Source organism: Rhincodon typus, chromosome 14 (assembly GCF_021869965.1).
Source record: "Rhincodon typus isolate 14 chromosome 14, sRhiTyp1.1, whole genome shotgun sequence".
NCBI classification, from domain to species: Eukaryota; Metazoa; Chordata; class Chondrichthyes; order Orectolobiformes; family Rhincodontidae; genus Rhincodon; species Rhincodon typus.
Window position 1 is genome coordinate 31,417,872 of NC_063345.1, and position 14,139 is coordinate 31,432,010.

Consider the following 14,139-nt stretch of genomic DNA (forward strand, 5'->3'; position numbering starts at 1 on the left):
TATACTGGAACAGCTTGGCTAGGGGCGTGTCTATTTCTGGGACCCAAGTCTTCAGTGCTATTGCTGGAATGTTAGGGTTCAGAGCCTTCAGCTGTTTCTTGATGTCGCGTGGAGTGAATTGAAATGACTGAAGATTGGCATCTATGATGCTGGGGACTTCAGGCGGAGGCCACAATGGCTCATCCACTCAGTACTTTTGGCTGAAGATAGTTGCAAATGCTTCGGCCTTGTCTTTTTTGCACTGTTGTGCTGGGTTTCTTCTTTTTTGACCATGGGGATATTTGTGGAGTCACCACTTCCTGTCATTTGTTTAATAGCCTATGAGACTCATCTTTGGATATGGTAGGATTGCAGAGCTTAAATCTGATCCATTAGATTGCTTAGGTCTGTTTATCACGTGCTGTTTCTGCTGTTTGGCATGCAAGCAGTCCTATGTTGTAGGTTCATCATTTCAACACCTAATATTTGGATATGCTTGGTACTGCTCCTGGAAAGCCTTCCTGCACTCTTTTTACTGAACCAGTGTTTATGCCCAGGTTGATGCTAATGAAAAATTAGGGGATGTCTAGGTCCTTAATGTTAAAGATTGAATTGAATATAATGCTGCAGCTGATGGGCATCCTTGACGTTGTGTACCAGTTTTGATTTGGTAGATGTATTTGAAATCTATCCCATTTAGCAGGGTGGTAGTGCTACAGAACTTGTTGGAGGGTTTTCAATGTGAAGATGAATTTTGACTTCACACTTCTAATTGCATGAGTCCAGAAAGCAGTTTGTGATATCAGACAGAGAACCAATTCTTGTTTCGAGTTGAATGTGTTTGGCCCTGTCATTTAGAGGTAGAGATACCATAATGGCCTGACCCTATAGAGGGTAGGGAATTTAGTAAAGAAACGTTATGCTAGATCCACACATGGATGAGATCTTTAACGCTTTTATTGGTCATTATTTGCTTATTGCACTTTAAGCCCTGAAGAGAGGGAGGGAGACCTACAGGATGGATATGAATCAGTCACAATCCCCTCTGATGTGTAGTGACTTTCTAGAAATTATGTCTTTTGATATATGGTGATAAGGAGGAGGGCAGGAGTTGGTTAGCTCAGTAGACTGGATGGCTGGTCTATAACACACTGTTAGATCAATTGTGTGGGTTCGATTCCCATGCTAGAAGATGTTACCACAAAGGTTCTGCCTCCTCGGTCTCCCTCCTTGTCTGAGGAGTGCTGATCTTCAAGTCAAACTCACATCAGTCATGTCTCTCTAATGAGTGACTAACTGGTCCTTTTACATTACGAAGATCATGCCCAATCAAAGAGGATGATCCACTGCCTGAATGAAAATTAACTCCTTTGCAGAATACCACAAGTTTATCTAACATTGTGATAGAATGGTCAAGTAAGAGTTGGTGTATTCAAAGACAAAATGAACGTCTCCCCAGGGGAAGTATCTTTAATTCCAAGCTTTTAATGTGAAGTTTTCTGTCATTGGTATTTTTTTCCAGTTCTGTGAAATATTTGTGCAATTGAAGAGTGAAATCCTATAGTAAAGTTACGTTTTTCTTTGTAGATCAAATTGCATGGAAGGATTACCCACTAGGTAAAATACCAGGTCAAAAAGAAGACCCAGATTGCCTCTTGGTGGACAATTACACCTTGATGCCTGTATTGCATCAGCCAATAACAGAGGACAACTTAGATGATTTTAATCCTGCATTAAGGTAAAAGGTCAAATTTCATTACAATTGTCATTAAGCAACTTGGAAATCTGTGGCCAGAAACATGGTATAATAACTGTGGGCAGCTTAAAGACATACCTGCTGGTAAATGTGCAGTATTTTGTTTGAACATGATGGTCCCTTGTTGTATTGGTAGCTAAAATAACTGAAACCACTAATTTGGGGCCCTCATGTAGCACAGTGGAAGTGTCCCTATGCCTGAATGGGGAGGCCCGGGTTCAAGTCCCACCTGCTCCAGAGGTGTGTAATAACGTCGCTGAACAGGTTGGTTAGAAAAATAATTATTTCATAATCTGACAGAGGTATTTATTATGCAAAATCTCATTATAACATTTCTAAACCTTACAGCAAATTCTCTGTATCTGTGCAATCAGGAATTGTGAATTCGCCTGTCTGTTGCAAAAATAAAAGTAACAATAAAAATCAATGTCTGTGGGCAAAAATCATGTATCCGCAATATTTGTAACCATTTTAACCTATTTTTAACGAGCTCTATACTTACAAATTTCATCATTCACAGCGATTCTCAGGAACAGAACCCTCAAGGATATGGAGGAATGACTGCATCTTGTGACAGTTTGTGACATTGTTTCAATATCAGCACAAAATTGTCTCCTCACACTTTTTGTCTTCAATTTATGCATCAGTAATATAGTTAAAGTAAATAATTGTCAAATTAGTGTAAGCAAATTGTTCAATTTCCGTGTTTCTTGGCATGTTGTTGGGTGCCATAGGGCTATAGATGCTGTTGAATTGATATTCCGAGTGAGTTAATGTATTTGGGAGAACTAAAGAGCAAATTGATGATGCATTTCCTGCACTTCAGTACTTGCAGCATTTTTGTTATAGTCTTCTGTTTTTAACTCCAATATTTTCATTATACTCAATGAGAAACATTACCCCAGTCAGTTACGACTTGCTTCCTGTGAGTGTACCTCCTATAGCCCATAAAGTTAGCCTATCATGCTGGATCATTCCAAGTCCTGTTTCCATGTCTTCGACTTTTCAAGGTTAAATGCTGTTAGACTGTAGGCTTGAGCTTTAAATAATGGAACAAATTTATTAATTTTAAAATCAGTAGAAAAGTGTTACAGACAGTAAAATTATGTTTTTGGACTTGAGAGTGGGCGTCACTGGCTGAGCCAGCATTTTTATTGCCTGTCCCTAGTTGGCCTCGAAAGTGGCAGTGAGCTGCCTTCTGGAACTGCTGCAGTCTATTTGCTATAGGTAAAGCCACAACCCCTAAGGGAGGGAATTCCAGGACTTTGACCCAGTGACAATGAAGGAATGTCAATATATTTCCAAGTCAGGCTGGTAAGTGGCTCAGAGTGGAAATTACAGGTGGTGGTCTTCCCATGTATCCCCTGCTTTTGTCTTTCTCGTTGGCAGATGGGTTTGGAAGGTGCTGTCTAAGGATCTTTGGTGAATTTCTGTAATTTGAATTACAGAATTTATTTAACCTACTTTTCTAATCGACCTGCTCAGAGATGTTATTACACACCTCCGGAACAGATAGGACTTGAACCCAAGCCTTTCAGTCCAGGGGTAGGGACATTACCACTGTGCCACAAGGGGGCCCAGCATAGCTACTTAACATTAATACGTCAATACAAGGCCTGTGTGATTCATGTTGTTCTCGAAGTGAGCTTTTAGAGGGCAAGTGTCCTTAAAAACCACTTGTTCAACTTACTGCAATGAGTAGTTTCCTAAGGATATAACTGAACCTGACAGACCAGTTATTCTGCAAAAACCTTAGAGACAGCCGATATCTCTTGCTAGCCACACAGAATGTGGTTGGGAGCTTATATTTGGATGGAAGTGACCAAGTTTGAGGGTTTAAATGGAGCTGGAACTTTTTAAGGGCAAAGTATAACCACAGAGAAATTTCTAGTTGCTTTAGAAGCTAAATGGGGGAATGTTCTTTGAAGTTCAGAGTAGAAGTTGTTAATGGAAATAGCTTTTAGATTTATGTTCTTAGTATGTTTATTACAAGAGGCATTAAAGCTTGAAGTCTTATCATGTGATCCCTCCAGGCAGTCACTGAAATTCAGTTCTTTTAAAAGTTCTCAATATGGACCAGAATAGAATATGTAAAGCAAACATTTAATTTATGCTACCTCTTCAGATAATGTACAAAGCATTGCTAACTGTACGTTTGTATTAAACCTGAACTAGCAGTAGTACTGCAACTCCTTGCATTGTGATATGTATGAACAGTGGAGTCTTGACCATGCTATATTCATTTTCACTACTATAATGTTTTGTGTACTGCCTTTGACTTCATTCAGTAAATAACATGGAACCCAGCTTGATGGAGTTTGGTTAGGCAGAATACTGAACTGGGAGATTTGATGAGTGATGGAATTTTAAGATCTAAGCTCCCAGGCAAGAGATGTAGGAAAACAGTGAGCTAGAACTTTTTAACATAGTTAGCATTAATGACTGAAGCTTAATGCCACTAATCTGGTAGAAGTGAATGCAATCAATAACTCAAATTGAATGGCTGTTGCAATCTACTTGTAGATCAAGCTGAGTACAGCAGTGTAAATGACTGGATTGTAGATGTTGGTGTGTTCGCTGAGCTGGGAGGTTTGATCGCAGAAGTTCTGTCCCCTTGCTAGGTGACATCCTCAGTGCTGTGGAGCCTCCTGTGAAGCGCTGTTGTATTGTGCTGGTTTGAATTTATATGGTTTGGTTTTTGCTGCTTCCAGTAGGTGCCTGTTCCGGCTGTGCGTTGTAATGGTCAGTATATTGGGTCTAATTCAACGTGTTTGATGGAGTCTGCGGATGAATGCCAAGCCTCCAAGAATTCCCTGGCTGTCCTTTGTTTGGATTGTCCAATGATAATAGTTTTGTCCAAGTTGAAAGTATGGTTTTTTTCGTCTGTGTATTGTAACCAAGGGCATTGGATCGTGTTGTTTATTTGCTAGCTGGTGTTCGTGGATGTGGGTTGCTAGTTGTCTGCCTGTTTGTGCCACGTAGCCTTTTGTGCAGTCCCCGCATGGTATCTTATAAACCGCATTCATCCTGTTCATGGTATCTGTTGGGTCTTTAACCCTGGTCAGTTGCTATTTTCATGTGGCTGCCGGTTTGTGCGCTGTCATGATTCCTGGTGGTCTGAGTAGTCTAGCTGTCAGTTCTGAGGTGTTTTTTGTATATGGCGTGGTGATTATTGTTTCAGGTTTTGGTGTGTCCTGGTTGTGGTGTCTGTTGGCTCAACATCTGTAGATGAAGCTGTGGATTTCGTTGAATCAGACCTGGTAAAGTCTTTACCAGGAATGGATACTCCCACAGCTTCAACCACAGATGCTTGGCTAACAGACAACACAACCAGGACACACCAAAACCTGAAACAATAATCACCATGCCATATACAAAAAACACCTCAGAACTGACAGCTAGACTACTCAGACCACCAGGAATCATGACAGCGCACAAACCGGCAGCCACATGAAAATAGCAACTGACTTAGGGTTAAAAACCCAATAGATACCATGGACAGGACAAATGTGGTTTATACGATACCATGCGGGGACTGCACAAAACAGGTGGGACAAACGGGCAGACAACTAGCAACCCACATCCACAAACACCACCTAGCAACTAAACAACACAACCAATCAGCACCCAAACTACAAATCTTCACTCAAACCCTGAATGACTGGATTGTTGCATGTGACCTGTCATAGGCCTTTCACCCTATTGAGTCTCTTTATCGTCTAGAAACAATGTAATGATTCTATTACCCAGGAGGGCTTTAAACTGACGAGTGTGGGAATGAGTTCACGTTATGACACATTTAGAAAGGTAATGAGAGAAAAAACGCATTAATGCAGGGAATGATAACAGGAGTGTAACAGTAAATGGCAGGGCATGCAAACAGTGAGTGCATCAGCAAAAAGGGTAGAGGTCAAAGGCAGTGTTAGAGATTCTATATTTGATTTCACTTAACATTAATAATTCATCATTAACTAGATGAAATGAAGACATAAATTTAAAATAGATAGATCTGTAATTGCAAAGTGACAAAGGCTGGGAACTGAATATTCAACTGGGTTGGCGTTGTACTGTTAAGGAAGGATGATCTCCATACAGTAATATGAAATAGTCTTGGCTCAAGATGAAAAATTAGTTTGACGATAGAATCAATTAGGGAAAGAAAGCACTGCTAAGAATTGTATATAGGCTCATTGAGAGAGTACAATAAAGAACAGAATATATATGAAGAAATAATTGGAATTAGGTTTATTGTCACAAGTACTCAATTTCATGGATACATGAGTACAGCAAAAAGTGTACAAAGTTGCAATTTCTGGCACTTTCTTGGGTTCAGAAATACCTAGGTACAAAATCTTAGGTATAGGTTACTAAAATGAAGCAATAAAGGTAAAAGTTCAGCAGGACATCCCTGACAGAGGGAGTCAGCTCTGGGCTTTACCTCATGGCAGGGAGTCTGTGCTGGGCTTAGCCTCGAGGCTGGGAGTCCGTCAAGTCTGTGCTGGCGCGACTGTCCACCACCAAAGCTGTCTGAGGAGTTGAGGTAAATAGAGAGGAAAAAAATATGAAAAGAGGAAAATGAAGAAAAGAAACTGAGAGTGGACGAGCTCCGGCTTAGGGTCCTACTCCGTCGCCATCTTGTTTCTGAATGGGGTCTTGCAAGATGAATGCTGCGCTAAACATGGGCAGTTTTAGTCTTATAAATTGGACAAATCAAATTGGCAGAGGTAAACTTGAAGATAATTTCTTAATGTGTTCAGAATAGTTTATTAAAACCTGTTTTTCTTTGTCCCCATTTTTAATGAGACAGGACTAATTAATGATTTCATAAGAGAACATCCTCTAAACAAGTGTAGTAATAATAAGATAAAGTTAAGAAACTTGGATCTGAAACTGGTCTCTTAAACTCAAATAAAGGTAGTTGGGAAGGATTAAAGATAGAGTTGGCTACAGTGGCCTGGGAAGGTGGTAGCAATTTAAGGAGATACTACTCCATAGCTTTCAACAAACATATATTTCATTGACCAGCCCTTTGTAGGGTCTGAAATATCTGTGGATAAGTTTTCTTTTTTAAAAAAATATCAATTTGAAAGAAAAGGCATGAAATAATGCGTAGATTTGTGGTAAGGCAGGTGAATGGAAAAATTTTAGAAATCAACAAAATGACAGAAATGAACTCGAATATGAGAGTAAACTAGCAAGAAGTATAATAGCTTCTACAAATATACAAAAAGATACAGTAGTTAAAATGATCATTGATCTCTTAGAATGTGTTTGGGAATTAAATGCAATTTAATTAAAATGAAAAATTCAGAATGAAGAAGGGTCATTAGATTCTTAACTCCACAGTTGCTGCCAGATATGCTGAGATTCTCTAGCCCTTTGTTTTTGCTTGTTTTAGATCTCTGCAGTTCTTTGGTTTGCTATCATCTTTACATATAAAACAGTTGGGTTCTTGGAGGAAATAAATTGATTAACAAAAAAAATTAGTTGCACTCCATGTTCATTGCAAGAATGCATGGTTAAATGGCTATCTATAAAATTGAATTTAAGGGATTTTTCTCAGCTATGTTGGCTATAACATGCGCTGCACCTTTAATGGAGCAAATGTATCAAGAATTTTATTGCCAAGCACCTCTGGAGGGGTGTAATTTTACCTGGAATAGTGAGGTATAATTTACATTGAAACTCCCTTTTTTAACGACTGAGCATAGCTGTTTGGCAAAGCAGTCGCCCACTCTGTATTTCATCACCCCAATGTACAGGAGACCACATTGAGTGTAGCGAATACACTAGACTAGATTGAATGTATTGTAGCAAAATGCAGCTAATATAATGAGTCACACTAATATCATTTGAGTGTGTATGCACCTATGTACATAGTGATGGTGAAATGCACTCATACTGAATTAAAGGGGAGGGGGAGCTGTAAAATTGAGGATGATAAAGAAGAATAACTAGATTTTTATGTTGTGCTTCTCTTAAATTTGGATGCCACAACCTGTAAATTACTTCTGATGTGTATTCACCAATATTACATAGACAAGTGTGGGAATTGTTTTCATAGCAAGATCCCAGGAAGAGTAATGTGGTAAATGACTGGTTATTATAATAGCGGTGATATTGATTAGTTATGTATGGTGCTGATATTTTACTGACAAAAAACATAAAATACTTTGAGAAATCCTGAGGATGTGTAAAGTGCAAAATTAACACCTTTCCTTTCCCTTGGACAATCTGGATGTTGCTGCCACTGATACTCAGCCATGTTGCTGCCACTGCATAATCTAACAGTGTGCCATTTGATGGCATTAGAAGAAAAACTCACGTCGTAACCATTCTGTTTGTGAGAGGTGAGTTGACCATAAGGACAAGATTATTTGGAAATCTGCTGTTACATCTTGCTCAGTATTATGCTTCTTTTTCTCAATGATGTAAAACCAGAATTTCTCTGAATTCTGTGTTTTTCCTGATAAGAAATTGGTGTAACTTTTGGAAGAAATTAATTAACAGCCCCTGAAAGAGGTCAGGCTCTTGCATGTTCATGGGATGTGGGTGCTGCTGGCTGTTGTTGCCTGTCGTTAGTTGTCCCTTGAACTGAGTGGTTTCTCTGGCCATTTCAGAGTTGGTGTGGATTTGGAAATGCAGGTAAGGACAGCAGATTTCCTTCGCTAAAGGACGTTAGTGAACTAGATGGGATTTTACAACAATCAACAATGGTTACATGGTGACCTTTAGCATTTAATTTTTTTTTTATTGAATACAGTTCAGTTCAAGTGAAATCAAAACCCACTGTGCCATAGTGGGATTTGAATGCTTGCCTCAGAATATTAGCCTGGGGTTCTAGATTACTAATCCAATGACATTGCTAATAGGCCGCAGGCTCCACCTACAGATCTTAAAGATGGCCGGCAGGTTGGCTCAGTGGTTAGCAGTGCTGCCTCACATCCCAGGAATCTGGATTTGATTCGAGCCTTGGACTGTTGTATGGAATTTGCCCACTGACCCCATGTCTGTGTGGGTTTCCTCCCACAGTCCAAAGATATTGAGGTTGTACAAGACATTGGTGAGGCCTCTTCTGGAATATTGTGTCCAGCTCTGGTCACCCAGTTAGAGGAAGGATATTATTAAGCTGGAGAAGGCTCTGAAGAGATTTACCAGGATGTTGCGGATATGGAAGGTTTGAGTTGTAAAGAAAGGTTGAATAGACTGGGACTTTTTTCACTGGAGTATAGGAGGTTGAGAGGCGATCTTACAGAAGTTTATAAAATAATGAGGGATATAGATAGAGTTAGTAGTAGTTGTCTTTTCCCTATGATGGGGGATTTCAAGACTAGGGAGTATGTGTTGAGGTGAGGGGAAAAAGATTGTAAAAAAAGAAAAGCCGAGGGGCAAATGTTTTAACACAGAGGGTGGTTCGTGTGTGGAATGAACTTCCATTTTTGTAATTGTTGATATTTGGTTCTCAAACAAAGGAAAACAGAAATTGCTGGAAAAACTCTACAGGTCTGGCAACATGTGTGGTCACTGGACTCTGCTTTCTCTCCGCAGATGTTGCCAGACCTGTAGAGTTTTTCCAGCAATTTCTGTTTTCCTTTGTTTGGGAACTAAGTACCAACAAATATAAAATTGGATAGTTAGTCTCCTTAAATGTATAAAAAGAAAAGAGAGCCCAAAGAGATCATAAGCCCCTTACAGGCTGGGGAAATAATAATGGGCAACCAGGAAAGACAGATGTGGTCAATAAATATTTTGCATCAGCCTTGATAGTAAAGGTCAAAGATAGCATTCCAAAAATTCTAAATAATTATGGGGATAAAGGGAGGTTCAAATAAACATAATATCACTAGAAAAACAGGTACTAGGAAAATTTAATTGGGCTAAAAGTTGAAAGGTCTTCTGGATTTGATGCATTACATCTGAGGACTTTAAAGAAAGCAGCTACAGAGATAATGAATGCGTTGGTAGTGATCTGACAAAGAACCTTTAGATCTAGGAAAGTCCCAGAGGATTGGAAAATTGCCAGTGTAACACCCTTAGTCAAAACAGGAAGGAGGCAATAACAGGTAATTGTAGACCTGATAGCTTAATGTTTGTCATTGGGGATATGTTAGACTGCTATAAAAGATCTAATAGCAAAGCATTTAGAAAAGTACAATATAATCGAGTATTCTGCATGGCTTTATAAAGGGGAATGCCTGGTAAATTTATTCTTTTGAGAGGATAGATGAAGGGAATCGGATGTACTGTATTTGTATTTTCAAAATGTGTTTGATAAGGTACCGCCCATAAGGTTACTTAATAAGAACCCATGGTGTTGAATGCACAATGTTAGCCTGGATAAAGGTTAAACGAGCTAATAAGAGACAGAGCTGAGATAAAGAGGGCATTTTCAGGATGGCAACCTGTAACTTGAGAATTGCTTTAAGACTCAGTGCTGCGATTACAATTATTTATATGTATTAATGTTTTTTATGAGCATTTGGATTGAAATTTTCAAAGAGGAGACTGTTTAGATGAGGGTAGTGCAGTTGACATGGTCTGCGTAGACTTCAGTAAGGTTTTTGATAAGGTCTCATGGCAGACTGATTAAGAAACTAAAGGTCCATGGGATCCAGGGCAATTCTTCTAATTGGATCCAAAATTTAGCTTAGTGGCAGGAAGCAGAGAGTAATGGTCTAAGGGATTTTTTTTTGAATGGAAGCCTATAACCTTTGGGGCGGCACGGTGGCTTAGTGATTAGCACTGCTGCCTCACAGCGCCAGGGACCTGGGTTCAATTCCATCCTCAGGTGACTGTCTGTCTGTGTGGAGTTTGCACATTCTCCCCATGTCTCGTGGGTTTTCTCCCACAGTCCAAAGGTGTGCAGGCTAGGTTGATTGGCCATACTGAATTGCCCATAGCGTTCAGGGATGTGTAGATTAGGTACGTTATAGAGGGATAGGAGTTAGATGCTCTGAGGATCGGTGTGGACTTGTGCCGAAGGGCCTGTTTCCACACTGTAGGGATTCTATGATGATCTGTGATGAACCTGTGGCATACCACAGGGTTCAGTGCTGTATCCCTTGCTGTTTGTTATGTACTTTATTGATTTAGGTATAAATATGGTAAATACGATCAGTAAGTTTGCAGATGATATGAAAATTGGTGTAGGTAATAATGTGGAGGAATGCTTGCAGGCTGGTTAAATGGACTGGTAAGTGCCAAATAGCATTTACTGCTCAACCATATGAGCTGATGCATTATGGTGGCAGTGGCGGAGTAGGAAACATCTATCCATTTTTTCTTTTTTTTAAAATATAGTTTTTAGTTCTTTTTTTGTTTATTTATCTCCTGGACAAAGATCGGGGTCAAGAGTGTTGCAGTGCTGGTGAGCCAGGCGGAACTCCAGTGCCCGGCAACGTTATGGTGTTGACGAGGCCCGGAGTGGTCAGCGATGAGGCAGCTGGTCAGCCTGGAAAGCGGTTGGCAGCAAGGCGGCTGGCGAGGCCAGGCAGGACTCTGGTGATCGGCCAATTGCCAATGGTGCGTGGGAGATATTGAGCCCAACGTGGAGAGTGCGAAACCTCATAGGGAAAGCCCAATGTGGAGTGTCAGCAAAGCCCATTGCTAAAGAAGGATTGTAAAGCTGAACTTTTAACTTTATTTCTTTTATTTTCTACTTTATACTAAGAACAACTGTAGAATTGAACTTTTACCTTGTCTCTTTATTTTTCTACTTTGTGTCGAAGATTTTATACCTAGGTACTTTTGTAGCTGAGATGGCACCAGGTTTGGTGACTTTGTACACTTTTCACTGTACTCCTGTATCCCTGTACTTGAGTACAGGTGACAATAAAACCTAATTCTGAAAACATTTTGGAGGGACTAACCAGGCAAGGGGATATACACTGAATGGTAGAACCCTATAAGGTTCAGAGGATCAGAGGGACCTTGGTGTGTATGTCCATCGATCCTTGAACGCAGCAGGACCAGTAAATAAGGTGGTTAAAGAGGCATGGTATACTATGTGTATTTATTATTGAAGGCATGAAATGCAAGAGTAAGGAGGTTACATTGGAGTTGCTTTTTTATTCAGTAATGGGGTTAGGGTGTGGCTGGCTAGGCCAGCATTTATTGCCCATCCCTAATTACCCGGGGGCAGTTAAGAGTCAACCACATTTCCCAAAGGTGTTACTTGTTACATGTTCCCTTTAGGGTAAAATGCAGGAGCAACAAGCCCAAAGAACCAGGGATGTTTGAATATTCAGGCCTGGATAAAAAGGTAGGAAAGAGATGTATAACAAGTACAAAGGGATCAAAACTGCCAGGACATTAGAGTATAGAAAGTGCAAGGGACACTTAGGAGAGCAAGTAGGGGGCAAGACTAGGGAGAATTCAGATATATCCTGCAAATGTATCAAGGGGAAGAGAAGGGCCTGTTAGGGTCCAAGGGGGCATCCTGTGCGTGAAAGCAGAGGATGTTGCTAGAGGGCTGAATGAGTTCTGCACATCTGACCTTGCATCCTCCGTCTCCCAAGTAAGTACAGAATTGGAGAAGATGGGACTGTGAAGTTCTAGAGCAGAATGATTTAAGAAAGGAGGGGGTATTGGAGGTTTTGGCAGATTTAAAAGTAGACAAATTCCCAGGTCCAAGTAAGTTTATCCCAGGCTCTGACCCAATTTATTAAATCATCTGTAGCCACAGGAAGGACAGCTAACATGGTTCCACTTGACAAGGGTGGAAGACATAAACCAAGAAACTATTGACCATTAAATCTAACATCAGTGGTACGGAAATGGTTGGAGAAAATAGTAAAGAGGTAAAATTAATCTCCATTTAGAGAGGCAAGGTGTGATCAGGGCTGGTTGGCATAACTTTTTCAGAGAGGTTATGTCCAACAAATCTTTTTTTTTTGAGGAGGTGACCAAATGTTTGGATGAGGGTAAGACAGTTGATGTAGTTTACATGGATTTTAGCAAGACCCTTGACAAAGTCCCACATGATGTATAGATAAAGAAGGTGAACATTTCATGGGATACTGGGTAACTTGGCAAGATGGATCCAAAACTGGCTTCCTGGTAGGAATCAGAGGTTGTAGAAGGTTGTTTGTGTGACTAGAACCCGATTTGCAATAGCATATCATAGGGATGTGTGCTGTGTCACTTATTGGTTTGTTTGCGGATGACACAAAGTTTGGCTGGTTGGTCCACAGTGAGAATAAAAGCAAATTGGTCAGAAGGGCAGATCAGTGGTAAATGGAATTTAACCCTGGTAAATGTGAGATGATGCACTTTGGGAGAGGGTGCAAGACAATGGAGTACTCAATGAATGGTAAGACACCAGGCAGGTTAGAGGAACAGAAGGATCTTGGGGTGCTTGTCCCTGAAGGTGGCAGGACAGGTAATCGGGGAGTGAAGAAAGCTTTTGGCTGCTTGCCTTTATCATTGTGGCATAGATTATAAGGTCAGGGAGTTGGAACTGTACAGAACTTTAGTTAGGCCACAGTTGGAGTACAGTGTGCAATTCTGGTGTCTGCACTGTAGGAAGCATGTGATTGCACTGGAGGGGTTGTAAAGGAGGTTCACCAGGATGTTGCCTGGGATGGAGCATTTTAGCTATGAAGAGAGGCTGGATAAGGTCAGGTCGTTTTCTTTGGAGTAGAGAAGGTTGAGAGGGGACCTGGTAGAGGTGTATAAAATTGAGGAGCATGGAAAGAGTGAATAGAAAGCAGATGTTCCCTTAGTTGAAGGGTCAATAACAAGGGGGCATAATTTTAAAGTGAAAGGCAGGAGATTTAGAGGGGATTTGAGGAAAAGATTTTTCACCCAGTGTGTGGTATGGTCTGGAATGCGCTGCTTGGGAAGGTAGTTGAGGTGGGAAACCTCACAATCTTTAACAAGTACTTGGATGAGCATTTGAAGTGTCATAACATCAAGACAATGGCCTCAGCAAGGGATGGTGGGACTATTAAAGGTAGTAGTGTAATGTTGGTGATACAGACTTGATTGGCCAAAAGATCTCTTTTATACTGTGTGTAGCTCTGGTCGCCACACTGTAGGAGAGGTATGGTTGCACTTGAGAGGTTACAGAGGAGATTCACCAGGATGTTGCCTGGGCTGGAAATGATTCAAGTGTGAAGGGGGACTAGATAAGCTGGAGTTGTTTTCCTTAGAGCAGAGAAAGGGATTCCTGACTGAGGTGTTTCAAGTTGTGACGGGTGTATATAGGGGAGGCAATAGCCTAGTGATATTGTTGTCAGACTATTAACCCAGAGACCCAGGTAATAGTCTGGGAACTCTGGTTTGAATCCTACGATGGCAGATGGTGGAATTTGAATTCGAATTCAATGAAAACAATAGGGAATTAAGGGTCTAATGATGACTGTGAAACTGTTGTTACGGAAGGAAACTACCATCCCTACCTG

General features: G+C 40.5%; 1 protein-coding gene across 1 annotated transcript in view; it reads left to right on the forward strand.

Annotated features, from left to right (window-relative positions):
* Nucleotides 1–14,139, forward strand: part of las1l (LAS1 like ribosome biogenesis factor) — a 97,723-nt gene that overhangs the window by 75,289 nt on the left and 8,295 nt on the right. The window contains exon 10 of the mRNA XM_048605304.1: nucleotides 1,567–1,717. Within this exon, the coding sequence (XP_048461261.1) occupies nucleotides 1,567–1,717 (151 nt within the window). The remainder of the gene's footprint in view (nucleotides 1–1,566; nucleotides 1,718–14,139) is intronic.